This window comes from Suricata suricatta, chromosome 7 (assembly GCF_006229205.1).
Source record: "Suricata suricatta isolate VVHF042 chromosome 7, meerkat_22Aug2017_6uvM2_HiC, whole genome shotgun sequence".
Taxonomy (NCBI): Eukaryota; Metazoa; Chordata; class Mammalia; order Carnivora; family Herpestidae; genus Suricata; species Suricata suricatta.
In genome coordinates, this window is record NC_043706.1 from 52,813,579 (window position 1) to 52,827,760 (window position 14,182).

Below are 14,182 nucleotides of genomic sequence, written 5' to 3' on the forward strand. Positions count from 1 at the left end.
TAAAGAAAAATTATTATATGAAATGTAAGTTTCAGAGTTGTGACACAACTGAATCCATTTATTGACACATGGTTGTTTTCTTGCCATAAGGACAGTGTACTTGTGAAAGAGACCTTGTGGCTTACGAAGCCTAAAATTTTAACTATTGGGCCTTTTCTAGAAAAAGTTTGCTTATCTCTTCTCTGTTTTAGCTGAAGCCAGGTCCCGGCGCTCGTCCTGTCTCCTCCGCCTGGACCGGCAGGGCTGCTGACCTCGACCGGCAGGGCGGAGAGTCGCGGGTTCTTTTCCTGAGGGAGGGAGAGAAAACAGGGCAGGAGGGAGACGCAGAGAGTGAAGACACAACACACGGTTTCCGATCAAGCCTCTCTCCTTTATTAAGAAAATAATTCACTCTTATATAGAATTTGGGGCGGAGAACTGACCCAGGTTGGTTGCCAGGTAACAGAGTCAAATGAATATCAAAAGAAGCGCCCAGACTTGCCTCTGCAATGCTGGGGAGGGGGAGCTAGTGCTGAATAATCCAAAATGCGGTTTTGATCTTTTGTGCACCTTGGCCACTCTACATCTGGCCCAGCATGACAGTCTCCAAAAATCTGGACCAGGAAATGCAGTCTCCTAGCCTCCAGATGTAAATCTTGTTTTACTGGTTCACTCCCTGGAGAGCGATAATCCTTGCCTGAGGCAGCCAAGACTCCCGACACTGCTCTCGTATATATAATTAGGAGAATTGCCAGCTTACAGGATACCTTTACTTTCAACTTATAGGATAATGTCAGTGACCCTTTATTATTGACCCATGGTTTTTGCTTATTTTTTCATGGGACTTATTATCTTTTTTCTTTTTTTCTGTCTTGGCTATTTTAGGGCCTTTGCATGTCCATATACATTTTATAATTTTTAAAAATTTAAAATTTTTATTTTTTTAATTTATTTTTGAGAGACAGAGAGAGTGCAAGCCAAGGAGGGCCAGAGAGAGAGAGGGAGATACAGAGTTTGAAGACAGGCTCCAGGCTTTGAGCTAGCTGTCAGCACAGAGCCTGACTTGGGGCTCGAACCCACAGATTGTGAGATCATGACCTGAGCCAAAGTCGGACGCTTAACCGACTGAGCCACCCAGGTGCTCCTACATTTTATGATTTTTAAAAGAATATTTATTTATTTGTTAGAAAGCGTGTGCACACATGTGCTGGGGAGAGAGCGAGCAAGAGAATGGGAATTGTAAGTAGGCTCGACTCTTAGCATGGAGCCCTATACGGGGTTTGATCTCACCACTGTGTGATCTTGACCTAGAGCTGGATCAAGAGTTGGATGCTCAACCAACTGAGCCACCCAGGCGCCTCTCCATATACACTTTAGAACCAAGTTGCAAATGTCCACACACAGAGATGCAGAAGCTATTCTAATTTTGAGAGGGTTTTGCATTGCAGGTCAATTTGAGGAGAATTGGTACATTTGCAGTATTTGGTCTTCTTGCATATGTTGTGGGATATTTCTCTGTTATTTTAGTTCTCTCCAGTTTGCCTAGTAAGATTTTACAGTTTTTTTTTTTTTTTTTTTTTTTTTTTTTTGTGGAGGCCTTACACATCTTTTGTTAGATTTATTCCTAGGTACTGATAGTTTTAATCTTGTTGTGAATAGTAACTTTAAAAAATTTCATTACTGAATTTGGCTGCTGACAATACAATTGGTTTTTCTGTATTTGTCCTTGTATCCAGAAATCTTATTTAGTTAATTCAGTAGGCCTAATTATTTGTTTTTTTTTTTTTCCTGGATTTTCTAAGGATACTAATCATATAATCTGTGAATAATGACAATTTTATTCTTTTCAGTCCTTACCCTCTTACGGTCTTACCTGTCTCGTTCTCATTCATGGAGTCTTACTTTTTTTGTGTACTTTGTTATTTTTGTGTGCTGGAGATAGTATTTGGGAAGTTATTTGGAGGACCATATTTATCGAGGCCTAGAAGGATTGTTTGTTTCTTTCATGGGCTTGTAGGAAGTGCTAGTTCAGGATAATTTTAATCTAATTCCAAAATCTGAAGTCCCTGTTTCACTAGATAATTGGATACTCAGCTGCAGCTCCACATGAAGGCTGATAAACTTCTGGTTCATGCCCACTTAAGTCCTTCAGTCTGCTAGAGAGTAGGGCATAGTTAACCACTTTTGGCAGGGTCTCCATGAAGCTGCTTTCCCAGAATTTAGCAAATATTAAAGCGGTCGTTACATGACAGGGCGTGGTGTGCATGTTAGCCTGACAGTTCGTCAGTAACCTGTGAGAACTTCGATGCAGACGGACTGGCCTAAATCACCTACCTAGTCCACAATGATCACAACTTGAGGAGGTTTTTTTATGATTCCATTCAGTTTTTAATTTGTTTCTGAATTTGTTTCTAGAATCTCTTTTGCAAGTCACTTTTTGTAGTTAACCATTCATGTAGCTATTGTCACATTTGTCTTTTATTTCTTTACACATTAGTATAGTTATTATCTATATACTTTGAGTCTTTTTATCTTTGCTCATGAAGAGATGTTTTATCGTCAACCTTGTTAAAAAGACAGTGTGTTTGACATTGTATTTGAAGATGTATTTGCAGGAACCCTTGGAGGCATGCTGGAATGTGTTTCCCTTGAGAGAGGACTTGAATCTGTTTCTGCCAGGTGTCTAGGGTATTTGAATCTGGGACCACTTTAAAACAAGTTCAAGGCTTGGGATTTCACTGATGGGATTTGAGTAGGGGGATCTTTTGTTAGATACTCTAATTTGGGCCTGACTTTATATTAATCTGTGCTTTCAAGAAGATGTTAAAATTTTTATCAGTGGTTTTTTTTTTTTTTATTTTTTGGAGAGATTGATCTGAATAATATAGCCTGCTTTACTGAAACATTACATTCTACTAAAATTTATTTAACCAAATACCTGTTGATTGGACATTGAGGGTTTTTTTCTTATTATTATAAATAACATTGTGATGAAAAGAAATTGTTCCTAAATTTGTATTTGTCCAGTTATTTACTTCAGACTAATTCTGGAAGCAAAAGTGTTAGGGTCTGCTTGTTTTAAAAGTTTTCGATATGGATTGTCAAAATGCGCTACACAAATATGTCCCAACACTGTGTTTTCTAAATCTTTTTAACTTTTGACTTTTTAATAGGTATAAATTAGTACTTTGCATTGTTGTTTTATTATTATTATCATTTTAATTAACTCCCTTCCTCATTCTTCCCCATCCTAAATAGGAATGTTTACCATGGTTATTCTGTCCCTGTTCTAGTGCTGTTTACTGAGTGTGTGTGTGTGTGTGTGTGTGTGTGTGTGCGCCTGCCTGTGTGCATGCGAGTGCAGAGGATAGATTCTTTGTCTTTAAAAAGAGAAGCTTTATCCTCTTCTAATACAGAGACCACTAAGCATCATCCACAGATTCTGAACCTCGAGATTAATGCCATTACTGAATAGAACTTTTATATTGTTTCACTTGTGATAGGATTGAATATACTTTGTAGCATAAGTTGAGAGAACTGTAAGTTGGTAACTGGAAGAATGGATTGCAGTGATCATTGGTGCTGTTCACCAGTAAATTTGGGTTCTCTTTTTTCTGGGCAAATAGAATTATACTTCCCTGTTCCTTTGAACATGGCATGCCTATATGATTTGCTGTTGTCCGTGAAATGTGAGTGGAGTTGACTTATGTTACTTTTAGGAAGAACTAGTTTGCTATCATGCAGGAGATTGGAGCCTCCATAAGCCATCTGGCTGCGTGGTGAGTGCCACTAGTAGTGTAGGGTTCCTGCTCCCCACTGCCGCCTCCCCACCGCCCCCTCAAAAACATGCAGAAAAGCAGGAAATACCGTTTTTTTAAGCCGCTAAAAATTTCAAAAATTTTTAACTATAGTATAACCTAGCCAATCCTAACCAGTGTATATCACTGTAAAAGTGATCAGGAAAGGTACAAAGGCCGATCATCTTGACAATTACAAATGAATGGAATTATAATTTAGTTTTATTTTTGTCACATATAGGATTATTGTTTGTGTTTTGCTTTAGATTATTCTACTTATGTCCTTACTACCGAGGGGTTTATTGAGAGTAACTTGGATATTAAATGATATAAATATTCTCCTTGGTGTGTTGTTTGTGTTTTATCTTCATTTATAGATCTTTTGTTTTTCTCAAAGTTTAAAGTTTTTATCTAGTCAAATCAATGTTTTTCTTTTCAAAGATGTAATGATCTGAACTAGTAGATCTATAGTTATCCCTAGAAAAGCTGGTGTTTTAAGTTTGGAGTTGGATACGGCTAGAAAATGGAGAAATAGGGGCACCTGACTGGCTTGGTCTGTAGAACACATGATTGGTTTTTTTTTTTTTTTAAGTTTATTTATTTATTTTGAGAGAGAGAGAATGAGCAGAGAGGGGCAGAGAGAGGGGGACAGAGGATCTGAAGTGGGCCCTGTGCTCACAACTGACAGCCCGATATGGGGCTCTAACGCATGAACAGTGAGATCATGACCTAAGCTGAAGTTGGATGCTTAACCAACGGAGCCATTCAGGCACCCTGACCACATGATTCTTGATCTTGGGGTTGTGAGTTTGAGCCCCATGTTGGGTATGGAGATTACTTAAAAATAAAATCTTTTGGGGGTGCCGAGGTGGCTCAGTTGGTTAAGCATCCTCTTGACTTTGGCTCAGGTCAGGAGATCCCCAGTTTTGGGCTCTGCACTGACAGTGTGGAGTCTTCTTGGGATATTCTCTCTCTCGTGGCTTCTCCCCTGCTTGCACGCATGCTCTCTCTCAAAATAATATAAAAAAAATTAAATCTCTAAAAAAAGAAAATGAAAATTGAGAAATAGTTAAACCAGGGTTCCTGGTGGCCCAGTTGGTTAAGTGTCCCAACTTTGGCTCAGCTTCTGATCTCATGGTTCATGAGTTTGAGCCTCATGTCAGGCTCTGTATGCACAGCTCAAATATGTATTATTTTGAAATGTTTGTTTATTTTGAGAGAGAGCATATGCATGAGTGCCATCAGGGGAGAGGTAGAGAGAGGAGGGAGAGAATCACAAGCAGGTTTTTCGCACTATCAGCACACAGCCCCACACAGAGCTCGATCTCATGAACTGTGAGATTATGACCTGAGCCAAAATTGTCAGATACTTAATCAACTGAGTAACTTAGGCGCCCCTGCAAATGCATATTTTAAGAAATTAACATAACTCTTGAAATAAGATTATGCTTATTTTTAGTCTGATTAACTTGTTTTTTTATTATAATTTCTTTCCTACTACAATACTTTTTTTTCTTTTTGCTATTGTTCATTTGTGGTATATGTCCTCAGAAGTTGGCAAAGTCAAGGTTGCCTGGGTGACTCAGTCGATTAAGATCTGACTCTTGGTTTCAGTCCAGGTCATGATTTCACTGGTCGTAGGTTCGAGCCCCATGTTGGGCTTCTCCCTGACAGTGTGGAGCTTGCTTAGGATTCTTTTTCTCTGCCTCGCCCCTGCTCACATGCAATCTCCGTCTCTCTCTCAAAATAAACTTAAAAAAAATTGGCAGGGTGGAAATTTGAAAGTATATTGAATTTAAAATTTCTTTCATATTTTGATTTTCTTAATGATAATGATTTAGTACTCCTATTAGGAATTATTTGAGATATCAAGATTTAAAAAAAAAACTTTTGTAAAAGTATTTTACAAAAGGAAAGTATTTTATTGAAACTGAATGAAGACTTAATTGCTTTTAAAAATTTTAATTTCTTAAACCGTGTAAAATATATTTCCTTTTAGATAAGTGATGACGAGAAGAGTCTTCGAGCACATGACATTGTTGTTTCATCACCCAGTTTGGGTTCCAAGTCGGACTTGGACTTGGAGTCAGTTTATAAGGTATGTAAACTTTTAAAATACTTCCTAGGTTTTGCTAAATATATCACATTAAGCTTTATTACATATTTAATTAACCCAGTCTTTCAGTCTCTGGTCACTATAGCTTCTCTCTCTCCTGTGCAGAATTCATTTTCACCCCACTCAAGGTGTGCCAACCTTCTGCGCTGGGCGGTCCTCCTGCATAGCCTACACGCCCTTCTAACGTTGGTTGGACTCTGACCCGCCAGCGCAGGCCAGTCTCTTCAAGGAATACTCTGCTCACAGCACTTAGACTTCTACACTCCATGTGGAGCTGCCCCTGCAGGGATCCTCTCTTCACCTACTCGACTTCAATACTTTGTTCTGGACCACTGCTGTGTGATAGCCTGTTTCTGCACTCTTGGGCTCTGATGTCGTGCTTGGACTGTCTTTCCTACCTAGACTCTATCTTACTCCATTTGACTATGATGCTGTCTGCCTACTTGCTCTCTCATGGCAGCTCAGATTCTGATGTCTTGAACCAGGCTATTTCTGCTGCCTTCTGTTCCTCAGCATTGGTGCCTACTTTGCTTGAACCTGTTGAACAGCTTTTAGACTGAATAATTCAGAAGGGGAAGAGAGAGAGCTGAAACTGATTTTTAAAATTTGATAGCTGTAATACTACAATTTCCTTTGAAAAGGATGTGCTGATTATTGTTAGTGAGTGCCAGTAGTTTAAAATCCTGCTTCCACATTAGCTCCCTGTTCTGGCTTCCCTGCTTCTACCAGTCAGGCCGTTTTTCAGTCATCTTCCCAAACATAGAGTATGGGAATCAATGTTTATTCCTCCCATACCACACATTTCCCATAACACTGCCTTCACATCATGTTTTGCTTCTGCTTGGGCATTTTTATTTCCACTCTGACTACCTTAATAAGCTAGAATCATGGAATATTAGAGCTAAAGAACCCTACAGGTCATTTATGCCATCCCCTTTCCCCTTCCCTTGTTTTATAGATTTGGCTGTCAAGGTTTAGAAGCATTAATTAAATGTATAGAAATCATAAGTCTGGTCATCACAGAACTTGGACTAGAACTCCTGTTTCCAAACTATCCCCATCTCTTCCCTCGATCATTGAAATAAACCCTCTAACCTCCTCCTCTAATATGTTCTATGTAACTATTGTTTGGTGCTGTGTCAGACACGTACCACCCTGTAAAGCTGTTTTACTTTCCTTGTGTGTCTGTGTTTTTTTCTCAACTATATGATGAACTTTAGGACTGCATTGTAGTAACAGAGATCTGTTTAAAAAAAAACAAACACAAAAACATGATCTGTTTATTGGGTGGTGGTATTGGATATATAGAAGAATCTTAGGCATATTGATTTAATTCCTCTAAAACTTGGGTGACTAGGCAATTTGGGGATCATTTCTTTCATCTAATTTTTTAACCTCCTTTTAAAAAAGAAAAACCATATTGGAGAGAAAGGATGATTTTCAGTTTACTAATACCATATTCTCATATTGTAAAGTTTTAAGATAGGTCTTAGGATTTTAAAAAATCCAAGTGGAATAGTATGTTTTTTAAAATGATCTTTACTGGCAAATACTTCAGTAGCAGAACTGAACACTTATTATTTCCATTTCTTGGTGTTGAGACTAGCTTTTCCAATATATTTTTCTAGAGAAAGAATGGAAACAGATGAAGAAATTTGGAATTACTTTAGTAATTTTTAGCACTGAACATATTGTATTCACATAATAGACACAGAATAAAATTGTGGAATATGCCATATAAGGGGAATGCAATGTGCTTAGAAGGCTTGAGTTAAGAGTTTAAAATTCTGAGGATTTTAATTTGTAAATTCATGAGTTAAAAACAATGCATTCCAACTTAGTTCGTTATTATTTTTCAAAGCATCTCATCTGAAAGGAGCACATTTTTGGACTGTCATCTCTTCTAAATATTTATTGTTTAGTTTTAAAGAATATAAATTGATTTTTGTTTCTTTGAAATGCTGGGACAAATGAATTTCTCACAGGAAGACTTGTTTAGAATTAGTATGTATGAAGACTTAGAAGGATTTCATGACAGGTACTGACTGACTTTCCCTGTTTCATTCTGAATTCAGATCCCTTTTGCTGATGCTCTGGATTTGTTCCGAGGAAGGAAAGTCTATTTGGAAGATGGCTTTGCTTATGTACCACTTAAAGATATTGTGGCAATCGTCCTGAATGAATTTAGAGCCAAGCTGTCCAAGGCGCTGGCAGTAAGTATTTCATTTTATTTCTCTTCCTACTTTATTTCCACATACTCACATTTTAATTGTAGACCCTTGATAGTTTTGTTCTATACTTCTTAAGAAATAAGTTAATATTTATAACAATATTCAAGTTGCTTATGATGTTATACTGGTAATTCTAGAGCTGCTTGGTTTTTGTTACTGCCCATAATTAGTTTTATTTATCTTTCTCATAGTAATACTAATGGTGAGCTGATTAATTTTGTGAGGGACTTCTGTGGATCATGTCTACAAGGTCGTGCTTTTTTCCTTGAAGATGCATTTCATATAAGGCCCTTCACATTTGTTGAAGCCTGTGGTGTATATAACCCCTGGATTTCTGTCCTAATTTGGGATTTTGTATCAGTGGAGGGTAATGTAGAAGGAAGTTTTTATATTAAGTAATAAAAACAGTGATATGCTAGTGCTGCAGTAAACAACCTGCTAAATCAAATTGGTGGTAGCTGTCTGAATAAATAACACAATCAGTGCTTTTCAGTGGATTTGTTGAAAGTGTTATACGTAAGTGATAACATCTTAAAAAATGTACATATTTTGGTAGGGGCTTTGAACACTCCACTTAAATCAGTGAGTTGCTTATCCAGACAGAAAATCAATAAGAAACAATGGCTTTGAATGACACATTGAACCAGATAGATCTAACAGATTTATTCAGAACATTCCATCCCCACATAGCAGAAAACACATCCTTTTCAAGTGCACATGGAACATTCTTCAGAATAGATCACGTTAGGCCACAAAACAAGTTTCAACAAATGCCAGAAGATTTAAATCACGTCATACATCTTTTGCAGTCACAACAATAGAAAACTAGAAATCATTACAAGATAAACCTTGGAAAGAACACAAATACTTGGAGGTTATATACGTGCTGCTAAATAATGAATGAGCCAACAAAGAAATCAAAGAGGAAATCAAAAGATACATGGAAATAAATGAAAATACAATGCCCCAACTTTGGGGATACAGCAAAACCAGGTCTAAGGGGAAAAATAACAACAATTGAGGCCTAGTCAAGAAGAACAAACAAAGCTGAAAGCCAGTAGAAGAAAGGAAATAATAAAGATTAGAGCAGAAATAAATGAAATAGAGACTAAAAAACAATAGAACAGAACCAGAGCTGGTTCTTTGAAAAGATCAACAAAAGTGATAAACTTTAGCCAGACTCATGGAAAAAAAAAAAACAAAAAGAGCAATATAAAATCAGGAACAAAAGAGAAGTAACAACCATCATCACGGAAATATAAAGGATTATAAGAGAATATTATGAAACATATGCCACCAACTTGGACAATCTAGAAGAAATAAATTTCTAGAAACATTTAACCTTCCAAACCTGAAACATGAATAGATTTGAGCAGACTTATTACTAGCAATGAAATTTAGTTGGTAATCAAAAAAATTCTAAAAGCCAAAAGTTCAGGGACAGACAGCTTCACAGGCAAATTCTGCTAAACATTTAAAGAAGAGTTAATATGTATTCTTCTCAAACTATTTCAAAAAATAGAAGAGAAGGAAAGCTTCCAAGTTCATTCTATGAGGTCAGCATTGCCCTTATACCAAAAGATAATACAAAAAAGAACTATAGTGCCATATCTCCAATGAACATAGATGCAGAAATTTTCAACAAAATATTAGCAAACTGAATCCAACAATCCATTAGAAAAAATCATTCACGATGATCAAGTTGGATTTCTTCCAGGTATGCAAGGGTAGTTCAATATTTACAGATCAATCAGTGTGATAAATCATATCACCAAGAGAGTAAAAGCCATATGATTATTTCAGTAGATGTAGAAAAAGCATTTGAGAAGTACAGTACCCATTCATCATAAAAACCCAATAATACAGGTTTTGAGGGAACTTACTTCAGCATAATAAAGGCCATATCAGAACATCACACTCCATGGTGAAAAACTGAGAGCTTTTCCCTTAAGATTAGGAATGAGACCAGGATGTCCACGGTCTCTCTTTTATTCAGTGTAGTATTGGAAGTCCTAGCTAGAGCAGTCAGATAAGAAAAAGAAAGAAAAGACATCCATATTAGTAAGGAAGAAGTAAAACTATGTGCAGATGATATGATACTGTATATAGAAAATCTGAAAGACTCCAGTAAAAAACTACTAGAGCTTATAAATAAAATCAGTAAGGTCATAGGATACACAACTGGTATACAGAAATATTGCATTTATATACACTAATAATGAAGTAGCTGAAAGAGAAATTAGGAAAACAATTCCATTTATAATCACACCCAAATGTTGATATAGCTGAATTATACACATTTAGGTAATCCCAGTCAGTGATAAAAATGATTTATACCAGAAAATGTTATACTTTTTAACTCCAAAGGAGAGGTTGGTCTATACTTTTAACTGGAATTAATATAGCTTACAAAGAACCACATCACATAACCTTAATGTTCTCAATCAAGTACCAAAAAAGCTATCCGAAAAAACATGCAAATCAGATAAAATGCTGAGGAATAAACTTAACCAAGGAAGAGAAAGACGTATACTCTGCAAAGTGTAAAACACTGATGAAAGAAATTGAAGATGACATTAACAAAGGAAAATATATTCCATGTTCATGGATTGGGAACACTAAAATTGTTTGAATGTCCATTCTCCCCAAAGAAATCTACAGAATTAATGCAATCCCTATCAAAATACCAACAGCATTTTCTATAGAACTAGAACAAATAACCCTAAAATGTGTATAGAACTACAAAGGATCCCGAATAGCCAAAGGAATCTTAAGAAAGAACAAAAAAGGGGTATCACAATCTCAGATTTCAAGATAGACTACAAAGCTATAGTAAGCAAAACCGTACTATCTGGGCACAAAAATATAATAGCCAGTCAATGGAACAGAATAGTCAGAAATGAACTTTCTTTGATCAGTTAATCTATGACAAGGGAGACAAGGGAGGCAAGGAAAAAGTCTTTTTGACAAATGGTATTGTGAAAACTGGACAGCTACATGCAAAAGAATAAACCTGGACCACTTCATTAAATGATACATAAAAATAAATTCAAAATGGATGAAGGACCTAAATGTGAGACCTGAAACCCTGAAAGTACTGCAAGAAAATATAGGCAGTAGTTTCTTGGACATCAGTTGTAGAAACATTTCTCTAGATATGTTTCCTTTGGCAAAGGAAAGAAAAGCAAAATTAAACTCTTGGGACTACAGCAAAAAAGCTTTTGCAAAGGAAAGGGAACATGAACAAAACTAAAAGCCTACCAGATGAGAAATATTTGCAAATAATGTGTCTGATAAGGAGTTAATGTCCAGATGTATTAAGAACTTAATACAACTCAACACCAAAAAAGTAATCTGATAAAAGGGTGAAGAATCTCAATAGATATTTTTCCAAAAAGACGTATAGATGGCCAAGAGACACATGAAAAGATGCCCAACATCACTCATCATCAGGGAAATGATATATCATCAGGAAATGAGATATTACCTCACTCCTGAGAGAATGGCTAAAATCAAAAACACAAGAAACAAGTGTTGGCAAGGATTTGGAGAAAAACGAACCCTTGTGCACTGTTGGTGGGAATTCAAAGTTGTGCAGTTACTGTGTAAAACAGTATAGAGGTTCCTCAAAAAATTAAAAATCGGATTGCATATGATCTAGCAATGCCACTACTGGGTATTTGCCCAAAGAATATGAAAACTCTAATTCAAAAAGATATATGCACCCTTATATTTATTGCTACATTATTTATAATAGCCAAAATATGGAAGTAACCCAACTGTCCATTGATAGATGAATGTATAGAGAAGGTGTGTGTACACACACATATGAATATTATTCAGCCATAAAGAATGAAATCTTGCCATTTGCAACAACATGGATGGATCTAAAGGGTATAATTCTAAGTGAAATAAGTCAGAGAAAGACAAATAACATATGATTTCACTCATGTGGAATTTAGGAAATCAAACAAAGAAAAATAGAGACAAGAAATAGGCTCTGAAATACAGGGAATAAATTGATGGTTACCAGAGGGAGGGAGGTTGGGTGGAGGTTATGTGAATTAGGTGAAGGCGATTGAAAGTATACTTACCAAGATGAACACTGAGCAATGTATATAATTGTTATATCATTATATTGTACACCTAAAACTAATATAACATTATATATTAATTATACTTGAATAAAAATACATATTTTGCAGTATTGTTGTCTTTTAATAGGAGTCTAGTTTTTTAAAATACTATTTTTTGGTACTTAGTGCAGAAGAGAACTTTAAAGTTGTGATGTTCTTTTTAGCTGTACTCACAGTAGAATGATAGGCCAACCTTTTCTTTTGAGTTAAAAATTGTAATATAATATTTTCTGGTATAAATAATTTTTATTACTGAGTGTGGCTACCTAAATATGTATAATTCAGCTATTTCAACATTTGAGAAGACTAAAATACTACCTCTGGTTTTACTGATAAGGCAGTTTATGAAACCACCTAGTATAAGTGTTTACTAACTTAATATTCTTTCTAATTCTGTATTTTTCATTTTTTTTTAAATCCTCAGTATAGTTGATGTTTTAAGTAGTTTTTTAATTGTCTGTGACTTAACATTGGACCATACTCTATTTACAGATGAAGATAGTGTATTTCACTACTGTGAGTCTCTGGGCAAACTCTGGTGTTTGCCTCCTGGTTGGCCATTCCCATGTGGTGTTATTACTGGTTTTGTTCACCCGTTTATCTCTCTGCTGACATTTTGGATAGCACTTCATTGTGTGAAACAGCTATATACTCTTTAGGATATTGGGCATCCGTAGCTCTAATTTACTTAATACTAATAGTGGCTCCCCCCAGTTCCCATGACAACCCAAAATATCATCATACATTTGCAGAAAGCTTATGGAGTTTTGGTGCCACCCCTGTGCTGATTTAGGTGGTTTGCTTCCCCCGCCCCTGCAAATTGTCAGTCTGTGTGCATAATATAATGTAATTTGGATGAAAAATGTGAGTTGTTTGGGTGCTTCTGAAAGTTTTTCTTAATACTGGCACATGCATATTTGCTATTCAGTTTTTTTTTCACTTTTTCTATAAAGTACATAGAACAGATTTTTGCAAATTTTATCTTTTTTTTTTGTTTTGTTTTGTGCAGAGGATGGAGGCTCTAAATATACTGAGATTAAAGACAAACTTTTTTTTTTTAAGTTTATCTTGAGAGAGAGAGGGAAAGGGGCAGAGAGAGAGGGAGAAAGAAATCCTAAGCAGGATTTCTGACAGTGCAGAGCCTGACATAGGGCTTGAACCCAAGAACCATGAGATCTTGACCTGAGCCAAAACCAGCAGCGGGATGCTTAATTGACTGAGCCACCCAGGTGTTCCAAGGGCAAACTCTTTAGGGCCTTAAGTTAGTAATACCTTTATTTTTTTCAGCAAATTGCATTTAAGTTTTGTATCTTGTTGGTAAAAAAAAAAAAAAAGGCATATGGGGGGTGTCTGTGTGGCTCAGTTGGTTAAGTTTCGGACTCTTGATCTCCCGGTGTGTGAGTTCAAGCCTTGCATTGGACTTTGCTTTGACAGCTCAAAGATTCTCTCTGCTTGTGATTCTTTCTCTCCCTGTCACTCTACCCCTCCCCTGATTGCACTCACTCTCTTTCTCTCTCTAAAAGTAAACATTAAAAATATACATAGATGAACTTTGAATTCTTTTCTGTTGCTTCCCTCCTGCTTACTTAGTCTTTCCTCCCTCCAAAATAGCTTTTAAACAAAATTAATAATCTTTTACTATTTTGAAATTGTAATTCAAAAAAAAGTTGCAAGTAAAAAAAACTAGCTTTTTGCCACAATCATTTGAAAATAAGTTCCCAACCCAGTGTCTCATTACCCCTAGTACTTTAGCATGTGATTCTTTTTTTTTTTTTTAGTTTATTGTCTAATTAGTTTCCATATAACACCCAGTGCTCTTCCCCACAAGTGCCTTCTTCCATCACCACTACCTCTTTTCCCCCCTCCCCTTTCCCCTTCAACCCTCAGTTCATTTTCAGTATTCAATAGTCTCTCAAGTTTTGG

At 36.3% G+C, this 14,182-nt stretch overlaps 1 protein-coding gene across 1 annotated transcript in view; it reads left to right on the plus strand.

The window, feature by feature from the left end:
- PRIM2 (DNA primase subunit 2) overlaps positions 1-14,182 on the plus strand; it is a 324,616-nt gene that overhangs the window by 49,133 nt on the left and 261,301 nt on the right. Inside the window, exons 6-7 of the mRNA XM_029944127.1 lie at positions 5,776-5,874; positions 7,968-8,105. Coding sequence (XP_029799987.1) covers positions 5,776-5,874; positions 7,968-8,105 — 237 coding nt within the window. The remainder of the gene's footprint in view (positions 1-5,775; positions 5,875-7,967; positions 8,106-14,182) is intronic.